General features: G+C 44.5%; 1 protein-coding gene across 13 annotated transcripts in view; it reads right to left on the bottom strand.

Annotated features, from left to right (window-relative positions):
• The window catches only part of LPIN2 (lipin 2), a 74800-nt gene that overhangs the window by 45264 nt on the left and 11804 nt on the right, over positions 1 to 17732 (bottom strand). For 3 of the 13 annotated variants that reach the window (XM_050942127.1, XM_050942137.1, XM_050942129.1), the window contains exon 2: positions 1903 to 2009. In XM_050942127.1, coding sequence (XP_050798084.1) covers positions 1903 to 2009 — 107 coding nt within the window. Of the gene's footprint in view, positions 1 to 1902; positions 2104 to 3071; positions 3270 to 16343; positions 16385 to 17180; positions 17477 to 17732 lie in introns of those variants that run through there. The other 10 variants (XM_050942140.1, XM_050942134.1, XM_050942135.1 and 7 more) reach the window with 9 other exon arrangements.

The following is a 17732-nucleotide window of genomic DNA, read 5'->3' as shown; positions in this document are numbered from 1 at the left end:
GTATTGTATTGCGTTTGCTCTTTTTTTTTTTTTTTTTTTGGTCTCCACTGCTGCCTGATTGCATACTTCAGTTCCAAATGAGGTGCATGGTTGACCAGTCAGTTTGTAACTCTGGTGTTCGTAACTGAGTTTCTACTGTAATGCATATTAGAAAACAATCCTAACATACATACAAAATGATCGGGGCTAAATTAGTTGTTACCTCTCAAGAAAGATCTTTGAATCATTGCAGATAGCTCTCTGAAAACATCCACTCAACGTGTGGCGGCAGTAAAAAGAAGCTAACAATACTAGGAACCAATAGGAAGGGACGGAAAATGAGATTTAAAAAAATCAGAATGCCATTTATATGACTCTATGGTATGCTCACACCTTGAACGCTGCGTGCAATTCTGGTTGCCCCATCTCAAAAAAAAGAGTCAATTGGAAAAGATACAGAGGTCAACAGAAATAATTAGGAGTATAACAGCTTCCACAGAAGGAGAGATGAAAAACTCTGGGACTGTTCAACTTAGAAAAAAGAGATGACTACAGGGGGATAGGATAGAGGTCTATCAAATCATGAATGGGGTCAAGAAAGTGAATAGGGAAGTGTTATTTACTCCTTCGTATACCACAAGAACTGGGGGGTCACTCAAATAAATTATCTGGCAGCAGGTTTAAAATAAACATAAGGAAGTACTTCTTCACACAACATACAGTCCACCTGTGGAACTCATTGTCAGGAGATGTTGTGAAGGCCAAAAAATATAACTGAGTTCAAAAAAGAATTAGGTGAGTTCATGGAGGATAGGTTCATCAATGGCTATTAGCCAAGATGGTAAGGAACACAACCTCATTCTTTGGGTGTCCCTAAACTTCTGATGGTGAATTGGATGCCAGGGGATGGATCACTCAATAATTGCCCTGTTCTGTTCATTCCCTCTGAGGCTTCTGGCACTGGCCACTGTCAGAAGACAGGGTACTTGGCAGATGGACCATGGTCTGACCCAGTATGGCCATTCTTATCTTCTCCAAGAGCCCCTCAGTTTTCCTTCTCCTCCTAGTCCTAAAGATCTCATGTTGCAGTGTCCCTCCTCCCAGCTAAGATGGGGTAGAGGTTATGACCTCCTAAATTAGTCAATACAGTGATGACAGTTGGACAGAAGAAGTGGTATGAAGTACTTCCTCCTCCAGTGTATCAGAGCCAGTCCCGTTTTAACAACAACAAAAGAAAATACACATTTACTAGTAAAAAGCTGTCATTTGAGACAAACTGGTAGTTTTGACTGAAGTGTGAGAAAAACCCCTGAACATGTTATAAGACTCTTTTGCAACTTTGATTGCTATAAAGTGTCAGAGTATTGATTACATTTCTTATAGCACCAAGAAAGTTACAGGGTCAAGAGAGTAATGACTAACACATAAACATCCCTAAGCATAAGTAATCTGCAATAACTGAGGTCCCAGTACTACAATATCCAGGGCTTTGGAGCTGTGCTCTGACTCTGCTCCAGCTCCAGGCAAAAACCTGCAGCTCCAGCTCTGGGCTCCACTCCAAAGCCCTGAATCAGCCACTTGATCCATGTTTCTTCAGCTAGCAGCACTGTGAAAACCTCCAAAAGTCTAAGCCATACATCCCTTGGGCTCATATTAAGCTCAATGGGTAGCTCTCAGAAATCTCATCTTTCCTTCCTGATCTGCACACACTTATCTTTGCAGTGATCCATTCCTTATCAGATGACCATGCAGCCAAAGATTATCTATCAGACCTCAAAACCATCATCTTATACCGCCTGTGTGTGAAAGTGTTCTGGCTTCAGCATTGCTGCACGGTGTGCATGCATAAGAGGAAAAAATATATAATTTTTTCTTTCAAGTGACAGGTTCATCCCCCAGACCCATGCCATTTGCTACACTTACCACTTTTTCCTTAGAACGCAGAACCCCAAGCTTCCCAAATCGGACATGGAAAGGAGAACACTGGTATGTACCATCCTGCTGCCGAACCACAATTACATCGATGCATCCTGAAAGAGTGGCCTGGTTAATGCCTTTATATAGTTCTTTCACAGTAACTAGAACTTGTCCTGCAAGCTGTCCCACGTAATTCATAGTCTGAGACTGCCAAAAAAAAAAAAAAACACACAAGGGAAAAAATTAAGTCAGATATTTGTACCAAATTTAATCTTGCAATGTCATTTAATTGTCAACGAGTCTGTTTACTATAAGCCACATGAGTAGCACAAGTTTTTTTTTTTTTACAAGTACTCCACTGATTGAACTGTGAGATCAAGATTTTTCTTAGAGAACCTAAACAAGAGACTATATACTGGAAAAACTCTTCAGTTTCTTTTCTGGTGAGATTGCTGCCAGTGTCTACCAAACCATCTCTGTTATATTAATTATTTCAGTTCAGAGCTTTCAAAATCATACTAGCAGTAGCATAAATCACATTAATTTAAATTTAACTTATTCTTGTAGCATCCAATAGTGCTGATATAGTTAAGATGATGTGTCAGTAACACTCTAAAAATCCTTTCTTTCAGGGATTTATAACTCATCTCTGCAAGAGTTTTCCCTAGCTAAATATGACATACAACATCTCATTTAAATCATGTTTTTTAAACATGAAAGAGCTTCTGAAGTGGGTTCTAGCCTCTGAAAGCTTATGCCCAAATAAATTTGTTAGTCTCTACGGACTCCTCATTGTTTTTGCTGATACAGACTAACATGGCTATCATTCTGAAACCTTTTTCCCAATGTATGCTTTCAAAATTACAAAAATGAAACAGGAAGAAAATGGGTTTGATTCTCCAATCCATTATATCAATTTTATGCTCATACAACTTTTGAAATCTTTTGAGTTATATCAGTTTTGAACTAGTTTAAGAAACTGAAGACTCTTGGCCAGCAATTTTTCTATAAGACGTTGATGGACAGAGTTTTTTGGGAGGTGGGCTGATGGTACTGCAGGTTGTGGGAGATATATAACCTGCATCTACATGCAACAGTCCAGACAAAGGTAATGGAGACCAGAATACAGCCACAGAGTTGATGAGATAGGCAGGTATTTCAGCTGAAACACCTACCTACATCAACAGTGGTGAATCAGAGAGAGCAGTCTCATCTTGTGATTTTCTTCAGTCAGGGTGTCTTACTAACTGGAACATGAACCCAGGACACTCGTGGCACCAAGCCGTCAATTTTTGAAAGAAGGCAGCATCTGTACTGCTTCTTGATTTCTGTGATGGATGTTCAACAGTTCACCCTCACAACAGTGCCAAATCCTGTTCAACAAGTATTTAGGAAGAGTTAGGGGACTTAAAGAGTCATGTCTGACAACAGGCTAAGTTTTAGCCACTTCTAACAAAATTCCATGGTATTGATTCACAAATGAGAAGTTGCCTTCACAAGTCAAGATTAAAATCTTTCATTTTTAAAAAACTTCTGCAGCATAGGGCTCAACAGGTCTGAATACTCTTGCCTCTCCAACAGTCCTTGTATACATACTTCATTATTTCAATAACTGGGATTTGAACAGTGAGCACCAACAAAAAAAATATTGTTGTGAATCACCTTAGAAGCTAATTGTTTAAAAGTTTTCAGTTTCACTTTGGGAGACTGACAAGACTGAAGTTGGTTCCTAAGATCTGACACTAATACTGTAAGTTTTCCTACAGAAAATTTAAATCCACCACAATGGTAAAGGAATACTGAAAAATATACCTTGTATCCGTTCCCTATGAAAACTGACTTCAAACAGATTTATCAGAAAAAGTCACACATGCCTGTCTAGCTCATAGCCAACCTTAAACTCTTCCTGTTTGAAGTACTCTTAGGAACTTTGTAGATCTCATCATTAATACACAATGGGCTTCAAAAAGAAAAAAACAAGAGATGCAAAAAAGAAGTTGAGGTCTCTCAGCGTTGTTTTATCGGTGAAAGATAAGTTCAATAATCCATTTTTAAAAGTTGTAAAACATGGTATTGCTTTAAACAAGAATTCTACGGAAAAAATATTTACTAGCTTTTCACTTGAGTCCAGAATCCTTCTGGCTGATCAAAATCCACATGCAGCTTCAGCCAATTTCACCTCCACTACCAAGAAGCTTGAAAAGTTCTTAAAACTGCGGAGTTAGTGGCATGCCCACCATCTATCATGATCTAGCTACTACAGTGACTAGAAATGCTTAGATACGGTAAGTCACAATTCTGGACCAGTGAAGACAGGGAGCAATGACATTTTACATTGCTCTCAAGCAACCTTGACTGATTTAAGAAGCAGTTTTCACTGGATCCAAAAGGAGCTGCTTCCTACATCTTGTGGGGGTGGGAGGGAGAAGAAGGGGGGGTAAGAGGAAGAAACACATTTGCCACAAGACTTGAGTGGTACTGTTCTAAGGAATGGTCTACACTACGCCGTTAAATCGACATTCCCCGCATTAGGTTGAATTTATAATTAGCTTGTCTACACTACAGAGCCCTTCCTGCCAACCTAAAGGGTTTTTTAAATCAACGCCTATACACTACCTCAACGAGAGGAGTAGCACTAGATTCGACCTTCCCAGGTCAAATTAGAGGTATTGTTGACACAGCATGGTGTATTTCGACTTATTTGGCCTCCCGGAGGTGATCCAGAGTGCTCTAATGTGTCCGCTCTGGACAACACTTTCAACTCCACTGCACTTCAGCCACTAAAACAGGAATTTCATTTCCTGTTTGATCAGTGTGGAGAGCTCACCACTACAACTGACCATGGCTGCCCAGGTATGCAAACGTGCTCCAACAAGGAGCATACAGGACACACTGGATCTGATTGCTGTGTGGGGAGAAGAGTCTGTGCAGGCAGAGCTCAGAACCAGCAGAAGAAATGCTGACATCTAAGCCAAAAATTGCATAGGGTATGGGAGAAAAAGGCTACATCAGGGACACACAGCAGTGCTATGTGAAAATAAAGGAGCTCAAAGGGAAACAAGGGAAGACAAGGGAGGCGAATAGTCAAGCTGGTGCTGAGCCACAGACATGCCACTTCTGTGAGCATCTGCATGCGATTCTAGGCGGGGACTCCACCAGTACCCCAACACACACTGTGGATACCTCCCAGGGGACCCACACGGCCACAAACAACAACGAGGAAGACATTGTTGATTAGGAAGAGGAGGAGGAGGAGAATGCACAGCAGGCAAGAGGAGGTTACTCACCCTGTGCAGTAACTGACGTTCTTTGAGATAAGTGTCCCTGTGGGTGCTCCACTTCAGGTAACGGCGCATCCCAGCGCCTACGATCAGAGATTTGTACACAGTACCCCTACAGGCTGTGCACTTTTCTCAAGCTGTCAGTGTTTGAATAGCACATACGCAGCCCAGGCTCCTCGGTTCTCTCTCTACAACGGAGTCTGTTATGAATTCCAAAGTAGAGGGGAGGACGGCAGATTGTGGAGCACTCATCTCAAAGAACATCAGTTACTGCACAGGGTTAGTAACCGCCTCCTCTTCAAGAGATGTCCCTGTGGGTGCTTCACTTCAGGCGACTGAAAAGCAGTATCCCTTAGGATGGTTGGGACTTCGGATGAGGCAAGAAGGCTGTTGACAAGACAGCTCTACCCAATCTGATGTCAGACACTGCAGTGTGAATAGCAGCGTAGCAATTAGCGAAGGTAAGGTTCGATGCCCAGGTAGCTGCCTTGCAAATGTCAGACGGTAGGACATTACGGAGAAAGGCCATGGAGGTGGAGACAGTTCTGGTAGAGTGTGTTCTAATAGACGTAGGAGGTTGTATTTGTCTGAGTTGGTAACAAAGGCGTATGCAGTCAGCAATCCATTTGGAAAGTCTCTGTGTAGAGATAGCATTTCCTTGTGAATGCTGAGTAGTACAGACAAAAAGTCTGGGAGTTTTCCTAAATGGTTTTTGTTCTATCCAAGTAAAACGATAATGCTCTGCGAACATCAAGAGAGTGCACTGCTGTTTCAAAAGGTGTTAGCATGAGGTTTTGGGGAAAATGTTGGGAGCTGTATAGGTTCATTGATGTGAAAGGAGGAGTGTCTCTTAGGTAAGAACCTTGGATGTGTGCGGAGTGTGACCTTTTCACAGAAGAATGTGGTATACGGCAAGTCTGTCATAAGCACCCTCATTTCTCCTACTTGTCTGGCAGACGTGATTGCTATGAGGAAGGCGGTCTTCATGCATAGGTGGGGAAGGAAGCAGGTAGTCATCAGTTCAAAGTGTGTATCCCTCAGGGCTTTGAGGACGAGGTGCAGATCCCAAGGTGAAGCAGGCGGTTTCATGTCCAGGTATAATGTCTGGATACCCTTCAGGAACCTTTTGGTGATTGGATGGGCAAGACCGTCACGTTATCAATCTTATGGTGGAAGGCGGCGACTGCCGCGAGTTGGACCTTGAGTGAGCTAGTAGAGAGGCCAAATGTTTTAACGTGTAACGGGTAATCCAGTATCAGTGGGAGTGAAGCAGAAACTGGAGAGGTCTGCTTGTCAGCACACCAAGATGTGAACCATTTCCATTTATGAAGGTAAGTAGTGCGCGTGTTGCGTGTTCGCTGTGTAGCAAAACAGTGTGTACTTGGTCCGAATAGGTTAACTCCGAATTAGAGAACCATTGATCAGCCAGGCCTTCAGGTGGAGACGACGAACGTCAGGGTGCAATAGTTGCCCCCTGCATTATGATACGAGGTTGCTGAGTGGGGGAAGGGGAATGGGTGGCTTGACCGACATGTGCAGGAGGAAATACCAAAATGAGACCTGGACCAAAACTCATGTATGCGTTCCCATCAATGCCTCTATTGCACAGACCTGGTTGTCTGGGCCACGCTGGGGCTATGAGAATGATGTTGGCTCTGTCTGTTCGTATCTTCTGAATTACTCTGTGCAACAGAGGCATTGGTGGGAACACATACGTGAGAGTTTCGGTCCAGGGAGCATACAGGCGTCTCCCCATGAGTGTTTCCCCAGGCCTGCTCTGCAGCAGAATGTCGGGTATTTTTTGTATGTTGTTCTGGCAAATAGATCCAGTTGGGGATAACCCCAGGTCTGGACAATGTTGGAAAGAATGGTGTCATTAGGTTTCCACTAATGTTGCATAGGGAACCATCGGCTGAGCTCGTCTTGTGGGTGGTATTCTGATAACCTGGCAGGTATGAGGAGGAGATATGGATGTTGTGTTGAAGGCATCAGTTCCAAAATTTTACCGCCTCTGTGCAGAGGGAGTGTGACCGGGCTCCCCTGTGTCTGCTGACATAAAACATGCACGCGATATTGTCGGGCATGATTCGAATTAAGCGGTTTGGGATGATGGGAAGGAAATGGAGAGAGCCATTGGGTACGGCCCAGAGCTCTACCAAATTTATGTGAAGCTTGGTTTCCGAAGTGGCCCAGAGACCCTAAGCGGCAAGGTGGCCGATGTGTGCTCTCCATCCTGTGAGGGATGCATCTGTAGTGATGGTAATTGAAGGGGGATCTTGTCGGAAGGGAATTCTGGTACAGAGGTTGATGGGAGAGGTCCACCAGAGAACTGAGTCCTTGACTTTCTGGGGCACAGTTAGCCTGTGCTTGTTTGGTTTGTATACCGTGGCTAGGCGACCCTGAAAGCATCGCACGTACAGGCGAGCATTCGCAACCACAAATGTGCAAGCAGCTATATGTCCTAAGAGCTGTAGGGAGTCTCAGACTGTAGTCTGTGGGCTGGGACGTATCTGGGTAATAAAGATGCCCATTGTGTGGAATCTGTCCTGGGTGAGAGATGCAAGACTGGTGGTGGAATCGAGGTGGTCGCCGATGAAGTTGATTTGTTAGGTAGGTTGTAAGGTAGATTTGTTTTTGTTTATTTGAAGGCCCAAAGTGAGAAAGCCGTGACGGGTTGCAAGAGTTCTGCAAGAGAAGTGGTTCGCTTCTAATTGAGTGGGAGACTTGAGGAGACAATCGTCCAGACAAGGAAATATGAGGATTCTTTTTTCCTGAGATGTGCTATTATGACTGCTAGCACCACGGAGAAGACATGTGGTGTGGTGGAGAGTCCAAATGGGAGGATTCTGTATTGGTAGTATTCCGCTCCCACAGCAAACCTGAAGAAACGTCGATGGGCAGGGTGGATAGAGACATGGAACTGTGCATCTTGGAGGTCAAGGGTTGAAAAACAAAAAATCTCCTTGCTCCAGCGTTGGAATTATCGTTGGGAGAGTAACCATCTGGAATTTCTGTTTCTTGACGAACTTTTTCAAACACCAAAGATCGAGGCTAAGGCGCTAACTGCCATTTTTCTTTTCTGTCAAGAAGTACTGGGAGTAAAACCCTTTCCCTCTGTGTTGAGGGGGTACATCCGCTATTGCTCCGAGATGTATGAGATCTTGTACCTCCTGACAGAGCAATTGTTCGTGAGAGGGGTCCCTGAAAAGGGATGAGGTGGGAGGTAAGGAGAGGAAGGGGACGGCATAACCCAATCTGATCATTTCCAGGACCCATCTGTCCATAGTGATGGTTTGTCAGTTGGCCAGGAACAGACACAGACGGTGTTCAAAAAAATGGTTGGTTGGAGTTGGCGCTGGCGCTGGAGAGGGTGCAAGGTTTTCTATACCCTCAACCAAGACTTCAAGTTTATTTGGGTTAGGAGGGTGGTCCCATCCAGGGATTGCCATACTAGTGTGGATAGCCTTGAGGATATGGAGATTGTGCTGTAATGCATCTCCCAGTTGTAGGAAATGAGTCTGGGGAGAGTACTGAAAGGAAAACATCTGGTCATCATATTCCTCTTCCTCCTCATCATCCTCCCACCCTTCATTGGAAGGGCTTGAAGTGGTAGGAGAGTACTGAAGGTAGGGTGCTAATGGTCTCGGTGATAACGTCTCTGCGGCTGAGCGCTTTCCACATGGCAGGCACCTCAAGCACCGACCATGAGTCGGCTGCCCCACTACATGGTGCTGAGAAGAGGAGAGTCAGGAGCATGGGACACCCTTAATTCCTCTGGCTGTAAAAACTGTGGTGAAGCTGACTGACCAAGAGTCAGTGCCGGTGTAGCTGGTTGAAGCAGAGTCTGCTGGGGTCCCGGGGGCGCAAGCTGGCTCCAGGGAGTAGGAGCCCCTGAGGTAAACACTGCAAAGGAGGCTGGAGACATCAGGAGGCTCAGTGCTGAGAGCAGCGGCTGTAAAAGCTGCACCGCCACTTGTACTGTCAGCATCGTAACAGCACTTGGCACTGTATTGACAAAGGTGGCCAAAGGAGAGATGAAAGAGGCGGGCAACTGGAAGCCCTGAACCTCAGCACCATGTAGTGGGGCAGCCGACTCATGGTCGGTGCTTGAGGTGCCTGCCGTGTGCAAAGCGCTCAGCTGCAGAGAGACGGAGTTAGCGGAGACCAGAGAGCCGGTTTTAACTTTTTCGCCAAGGGGAGAGGAAGCTGGCCATTTTTTTGCTTTTCCTTTGCCTCTGGAGGGTGTCACAGAGATTTGCTGGCCAGGGTCAGATGCAGGTCTGAGGGAGTTTTCCAGGAGCAGCATTTTAAACTTGAGCTCCCTGTCCTTGCGGGTCCGCGCTTTCAATTTGTTACAGTGGATGGATTTTTGGGGTACATGAGACTCCTCCAAACAGAGTACACATTGTGAATGCCTGTCCGAGATAGGGATGGCATCCTTACAGGAGGTGCATCTCTTTAAGTCTGGGGAGCTAGGCACGTCAGAAACTGCAGAGGTGTTTTTTTTTTTTTAAATAAAAGTAGTAACTCAAATGTCTGAAACTAACTAAACTGAGAAACAAACTAACTAGCTAGTCTCGAAGAGCACTGCTGAACTCCGTCTCTAGCCGAGGACAGTAGAGAAGGAACTGAGGATCCCAGGCTGTGCATGCACTATTCAAACACTGATGGCTTGAGAGGCAGGCACAGCGCCTGCCCAGCCCGTAGGGGTACTGCTGTACAAATCTCTGATTGAAGGCGCTGGGATGCACCTTGACCTAAAGTGGAGCACCCACAGGGACATCTCTCGAAGAAGCAGTGGAGGATCCATTCTCCCCAACAGCCAGGACCTTTTCCTAACTCTGGAGCCAATCCCCTCCCAGGATCCACTGGTGCAGGACTGTGATGGCAGGGAAGGCACCTCTGGTGAGTGCACATTTCTAATAACACTACAGGAGTTAAATGCAATTGTGGTTACTGTTTAATTTGAGGTAAACGACTGGCATACAGTGGCGGCCAGTGCAGCCACACAAAGAGCGTTTCCTAGAAAAGCTTGTTTATGTGTCAAGAGTTTCCACACTAAAAAATTTCCCCGGGTTTGCTCTCACACCGCGTACCCTTCCATATGTGCTTACCTTGCGTGCCTGCAAACTGAAATCTGCTCCCAGCGGCCTGCCATGTGTTATACCTTACCAGCAGGCTCTTCTTTTAAAAACACAAAATTTGGCTGAGTACCTATGGGAATGTATTTACTGTTGTGAATTGTTTCATTCACTGCAACTCTTAACCTTTTGTTTTCAACAACATATTCTTTTCCTCACAGCTGCAACATTTTCTCTGGTTGCTTCCTTCACTCCAGCACAAAGTTTGTCCCAGATTAGAAGGCCAAAAAAACAGACAAGGGAAGACATGTTCTGTGATTTGATGCGTTCCTCCAAGGCTGACCGGGCCCAGCTCCATGTCTAGAGGCTCTCACACTCAGCGTACGCATCGACCAAGAGGGCAGAAAAGCAAGCAGGGAACAAGAGCGTAACATGCACCAGGAGATGTTGCGGCTCATGGGGGAGCAAACAGACATGTTGAGACATCTGGTTGAGGTGCAGGAAAAGCAGTTAGACCGTAGAGTCCCGCTGCACCCAATGATGAACCAGCTGTCGTCCTCACCAAGTTCCATATCCTCCTCTCCCAGATGTTGTAGAATGTGGTGGGGATGGAGGGGAAGAGTTCCATTATCCCTTGAACTCAACTCCAGGGGATGGTTCATGGAGCAGAAAGCTCTCATTTCCACAGCTTTGATAGCTTATTATAATTGCACTGTCTAGCAATGTGTCCTTGCCCTTCCATCCCTGTGTTATCAGGCCCTTACCTGGTTATCATTGTTATTCATTGCTGTCTCTGTTCAGTGTTTGTCAGCATAATAAAAATGCATGAATTGAGTACAAGAGGCTCTTTTATTCCTTGTGTACACTGTGGTTGGTGGGGGTTTAGTTTACAGGGCACTACATGTGAAAAAGGGGGCAGGTTGGTAAGGAACAACACACACAACTGTCACATCAGTGTTGGATCATTCATGAAACTGATTTTTAAAGCCTCTCGGAGATGCAGTGTGCCTTGATGTGCTCTACTTATTGCCCTGGCATGCGGCTGCTCATAATTGGCAGCCAGGCGATCTGCCTCAACCCGCCACACAGGCAGAAACTTTTCCCCCTTACTTTCACAGATATTATGTAGAACACAGCAAGCAGCAACAACAATAGGAGTACTGCTTTTGCTGAGGTCCTAGTGAGTAAACTGTGCCAGTACCCCTTTAGAAATCCAAAGGCACATTCTATCACTATTCTGCACTTTCATAGCCTATGGTTGAAAAGACGGTTACTCACCTTTGTAACTGTTGTTCTTCGAGATGTGTTGCTCATAACCATTCCAGTTAGGTGTGCGCGCCGCGCGTGCACGCCGCGCGTGCACGTTCGTCGGAAGATTTTTACCCTAGCAACTCCGGTGGGTCGGCAGGTCGCCCCCTGGAGTGGCACCGCTATGGCGCCTAATATATACCCCTGCCGGCCCGTCCGCTCCTCAGTTCCTTCTTGCCGGCTACTCCAACAGTGGGGAAGGAGGGCGGGTGTGGAATGGATATGAGCAACACATCTCGAAGAACAACAGTTACAAAGGTGAGTAACCGTCTTTTCTTCTTCCAGTGATTGCTCATATTCATTCCAGTGAGGTGATTCCCAAGCCTTACCTAGGCGGTGGGGTCGGAGAGAGATGTCGCAGAGTGCAACACGGCGGAGCTGAAGGCTGTGTCATCCCTAGATTGCTGAACCAGGGCGTAGTGGGAAGCGAAGGTATGGACAGAAGACCAGGTTGCTGCCCGGCAGATTTCCTGAATGGGCACGTGAGAAAGAAAAGCAGACGATGAGGCTTGAGCCCTGGTGGAGTGCGCAGTCACGTGGCCTGGGGGGGCGTGCGCCAGTTCATAACAGGCGCGGATGCAGGACGTTACCCACGAGGAAATCCTCTGCGAGGAGACGGGTAACCCCTTGACACGTTCCGCCACCGCAACAAAGAGTTGGGGGGTTTTGCGGAATGGCTTAGTTCGCTCTATGTAAAAGGCGAGCGCCCTACGGACGTCCAGTGAGTGTAGCTGCTGCTCCCTGCAAGACGAATGGGGTTTTGGGAAGAAGACAGGTAGGAAGATCTCCTGGTTAACATGGAAAACCGATACCACCTTGGGTAGAAAGGCTGGGTGCGGTCTCAGCTGCATCTTGTCCCTGTGGAACACAGTATACGGGGGATCTACTGTGAGGGCCCGAAGCTCCGAGACCCATCTCGCTGATGTGATGGCCACCAGGAAAGCGGTTTTCCATGAGAGGTAGAGAAGGGAGCAAGTCGCTAATGGTTCAAATGGAGGGGACATGAGCCGGGTCAGAACCAGGTTAAGGCCCCAGGTAGGGGCAGGGCAGCGAACCTGGGGGTAGAGACGCTCCAAGCCCTTAAGGAATCTAGTCACCATAAGGGGCAAGAACACCGAGCGGCCAATCCCCCCCCAGGTGAAAGGTGGAGATGGCCGCCACGTGAACCCGGAGAGATGATATCACTAGGCCCTGTTGCTTGAGGGACCAGATATAGTCTAAGATATTAGCAATGGAGACCTCGGTGGGAAGGAAATTCCGTTCCGCGCACCAGCAGGTGAAACGCTTCCATTTGGCCAAATACGTCGCTCTAGTGGAAGGCTTCCTGCTGTCCAGGAGCACCTGCCGCACTAGGGTAGAGCAACGGAGCTCAGACCGGGTCAGCCACTCAGGAGCCACGCCGTGAGGTGGAGCGATTGAAGGTCCGGGTGACGGAGCTTGCCGTGGTCCTGAGTGATCAGGTCCACATGAAGGGGCAGAGGGACAGGGTTGGCTATGGAAAGGTCCAGCAGCATGGAGTACCAGTGCTGCCGGGGCCACGCTGGAGCTATCATGATCAAGCGGGCCTTGTCCCTGCGCACCTTCAATAGGACCTTGTGGACAAGCAGAAACGGTGGAAAGGCATAGAGCAGGTGCGTCATCCACGGAATACGGAAGGTGTCTGCCACCAAACCCGGTGAGAGGCCTTGAAAAGAGCAGAACATCTGGCATTTCCTGTTCCCGCGAGATGCAAAGAAGTCCATTCGGGGAAACCTCCACCTCCGGAAGAGCGAAAGAGCAACGTCCAGGCGAAGGGAACATTCATGGGAAAGAAAGGACCTGCTGAGATGATCCGCCAGCGTGTTCCGAATGCCCGGGAGAAAGGACACGATGAGGTGAATAGAATGGGCTATACAGAAGTCCTAGAGCTGTAAGGTCTCTTGACACATGGGAGAGGATCTTGTGCCGCCCTGCTTGTTTATATAATACATGGTCATCGTGTTGTCGGTGAATACCGAGACACAACGGCCCTGCAGATGGTGATGGAACGCCTGACAGGCAAGGCGGACCGCTCTCAACTCCCGGACATTGATGTGGAGGGCTAGCTCGCGAGGTGACCACTGGCCTTGGGTTTGCAGGAGCCCGAGGTGAGCCCCCCAACCCAGGGAGGAGGCATCTGTTGTCAGGGACACCGAGGGTTGGGGCAGATGGAACGGGAGCCCCGCACACACCACGGAAGGGTCCAGCCACCACTGGAGAGAGTCCAAGACGTCCTGGGGAATTGTGACAACTGTGTCGATAGGATCTCTGGCCGGACGGTATTGTGCATTGAGCCAGGACTGGAGGGGTGTCATAAACAGATAGCTAAGGGTTAATATGTCTTTCACCTATAAAGGGCTAACAAACAAACAGTGACCTGCAAACACCTGACCAGAGGATCAATCAGGAGACAAGATACTTTCAAATCTCGTGGAGGGAAGCCTTTGTTTGTGGGTTTTGGGTTTGGCTTTGTTCTCTCTGGGTCCTGGACCGGACTAGAGGTGCAACCAGGTTTCTGCCAATCTCCCTGCTACAGTCTCTTATCTATTCAGAACTGTGAGTAAGAAAAAAGGCGGTTATAGTCTTTTAATTTGTTTTCTTATTTGCATGTGTGTACTTGCTGGAAGTAGCTTAAAGAAGGGGGTCATGCAAACACACAGCTGCATGACAGAATTATGGAGACCAATATGCAGCTGCAATAAAGAAGCTTGTGGAAGCTCTTCTAGAAATAAGCATTTTTGCTACCTTACTGTAGCAACAACAACAGAATTATGTTTACAAAAACAGCAGATGTAACACTGAAGGTCATGAAGAACATTTATCAAAATTGAAAGCCACTCAACTCTTTGTTATATATGAATTGTCCAGTTTGTTTTTTAAATAAGCTGCAAATCAGGCATTTAAGTTTCAAGTGCAAAAAGAGACTACATTTTAGAAGAAGTTAGAATATCTTATTTGGGGTAATGAGAACTACCGATAGTTATTTCAGTAGATCCAAACTGTGACATGAATAGGGGTCAAACACCACCACATACTTGAGAATGTATAGCTGCCTGGAGTCTCAATACGTCAAGAGGACCACAGGTTTTCTGGATTATTTTTTTTTATTGTGATTTACTGTTTAAAGAGCATTCTGGAAAGCCTAAAGTAAGTAATACTGAATTTGACAAGTAGCAGCAATGTCATTGCTTAAATACATGCAGATGCTTCACCAGTGTGACAGAAGCAGTTCTGACCACAGATTTAGAAATGCTACAAGGAAACTTTTCCGGTAATGTTTCCCCTCTTACTTTCAGGCTTATATGGCTAAAATCTCACATTGCCTTGACTGCAGACAGAAAAGAAAGAAATCAGGGCTTCCTCTTCATCTTTGGAACCACCTAAAAGCAGTCTACTTCCATGGCTGGTATAAAAAGTGAGAGTCTGCTGGGAAAGCTGAGTTAGGCTTAATGAATGTGACAGCATTTAAAAAAAAAGTATCTTTCATTTGTCCCTGGGACTCAGAACATGCATGCTACCTGCCGCAGTCAAACTCTTCTCTCTTGACTTCTGAGTAATAGCCAAAAGTTAAATTTTAGTCAATAATACTGCTGAGTTAACAGTAGATTTTAAAGGCCCCGCAATACTGAGGGCTCCAAAGCAGAGGGGAACTTCTTGTAACTTTTAATGCTCAAAAGGCCTTGGTTTTTGAATACTTAATTTATATGCTTGCATTTTTAAGATTCTCTATAGCTGAAAATATTCAAATATTGGTGGAACATGCTGTGGCTCTAAGCAGGAGGCAAAAAAATTGCATTGCCAGAAAACACTGCCCTACAGCATTAAAGGTTTTTCAGGCAAAAAGCCATGACAGAATGCAAAAAAATTGAAACTGCCTGTTCTATCTTCTATTAAGACAGTGTAACAGTAAATACAGAACCAGGGGAAAAGTTACTTAGTCTGCAAATGAAGCAACATGTTTATGAAACTAAAAATAGCTAGGTTATGTAGCATAGTTTGTTCCACGCACAAGATACTCAATCCAGTATTAACTAAATTAACTCTCCATACCCCTAGATTTTACTCGCCTCAGTTCCTCAGACTGTAGATTTCATAATGGCAAATGGGACACAACTCAGGAGTTTTCAGCTCAGACTATGTATGATTTATTCTAGACACTAGAGGTTCAAATTACATTTTTAAAATACCTTTGGCAGGGAATTCTCAAATTTAAGGAGTTCTAAATTTAAGGTCTGAGGCAGCGACCATGTCTGTCTGCCATAAAGCACGTAGCACACTTTTGAATACTGCAAAAGTAATACAATGTACCTTAATAAGCATTGTTCATAGTTAAGGAACTTTTAATAGAACATCTATATACAAGCACGTGACATAACTGGATCAGCATCTACAAGAAGAGGAAGAGCTTCCTATGTATTTGTGGCATTTCTTCAGTTCAACAATGGAAAAACAATTTTTTAAAACCTAGCTCAGAGTCCTGGTGTACTCCATCTGGTTTACTAATCCAACCTTTGGTAAGCTAATTGTATTGTTTGTGAAATCCAAAGTATTACATGCTAATACATGTTGTAAGACCAACTTCTTCAATCAAATGATACACAGCGCACCTTTCAAACACACAAGTTACTGACAGGATGTTTCCTCTACAAAGGGAATGAACCATAACTATCACTATGAAAAAATCATGTCAATGGAGGTCTTAATGGACAACAGAATTAAATTGTTCTATTGATTTCATATTGTATCTAGTGCAACGTACCTTCTGAGCTAGTAATAAAGGGTTGCTCCTTTTCATTACTACTACAGAAAAGGGAAGAACGGAAAAGAAAAAAAAGAGTGTAGTCTTGATTTTTTTCAATGTTTCTGGTTTTGCCCATGTAAAAATACATATTTATTAGGTAGGAGTTATGTTTAACTGGATAGGATTGTCATTTACTCAAAATTTTATTAGATTTGTTCCTCATTTATAATTATTAGTATCTTGGTCATTTTAATTAAGAGTTTTGTACATATTTACTTACAAGATCAGCAAGACTATAACTGCAGCTATAATATTCCAACTCAAACACAGTAATTTACTTGTATTTAGTTACAATAAATAATACAGGGGACTGGCAGCTTCCAAATGTCACTTGAATAAAAATCCTAATTTAAAATAATGTTTTTTAAATGTTTCATTAATTTTTACTTTATACTCCATTTTTCAGTTTGCGTATAAAAATAAATTTCTAACTAGGTCACTTCATATTCTTTATAGTGAAAGTTAACTGGATATACAGAGGTATATCTAACAGAGGAACTGGGTATGCCAAGGTATACATAGCAAAACACAAAAATACATTTTGCTCTTAAATAAACATAATAAAAAAGATTCAGAAGTTGCGGTTTAGCATGTAGTTACAAAAGAGACTGTGAAACCAAATCAAGTCTGCTGAAGTTCAAATTAAGGTTTTCTAAAGAGTAATGCAACTCAAAAAGAGCCAGAGAAACATTTAGTTTCTAACAGATCCACTGTGACTATTAACTACTTCACTATTCCACACAAAATGAAGTCACTATATTTATAGTAAATAAGGATATCAGGGACAGAACTCACCAAGATACCAGAAGGGATTCCTTCATGTGCAATGACTGCATTCTTGTTTATGTCATCTTCAATATCTAACTTTTCTGAGAAATACATCTCACCAAAGAAGTTAACTTTTCATAGTACAGGTAAATACCAATCTAAAAAGCATAACATTATGCTGTACAAACTTTTCTTCTTAAGATGGAAGCAGAATTTTACCACAAGTATTTTAAAATAGTAAGATTTTCTCCTCTGCAGTCCTTCCTTCCTGAGAGAGATTGATGTTCAGTCTACTTTCACACGTAATGGTATGGTTTAGTAAGGAAATAGCTACTTAGAAAAAGTCACATAGAAACTCCTTCACCAATAAGATTTGCTTGAACTGTCACAACCCCCTTCCTCTGTGAGATAAGCAGTAACATGAATATACTTTAGCATGTGTTTGTACTGATAGTGTAATACAAAATCATTTACCCTAAGTCACATGATATTAGATGAGACTTCTATGTAATGAAACAGGGATTTAGTTAATGATTCTTATGCTTTGTCAACACTGCTGATTTAGATGTTTTGCCATTG

This window comes from Gopherus flavomarginatus, chromosome 2, assembly GCF_025201925.1.
Source record: "Gopherus flavomarginatus isolate rGopFla2 chromosome 2, rGopFla2.mat.asm, whole genome shotgun sequence".
Lineage (NCBI taxonomy): Eukaryota > Metazoa > Chordata > Testudines > Testudinidae > Gopherus > Gopherus flavomarginatus.
This window is presented reverse-complemented; position numbering and strand designations above follow the sequence as displayed.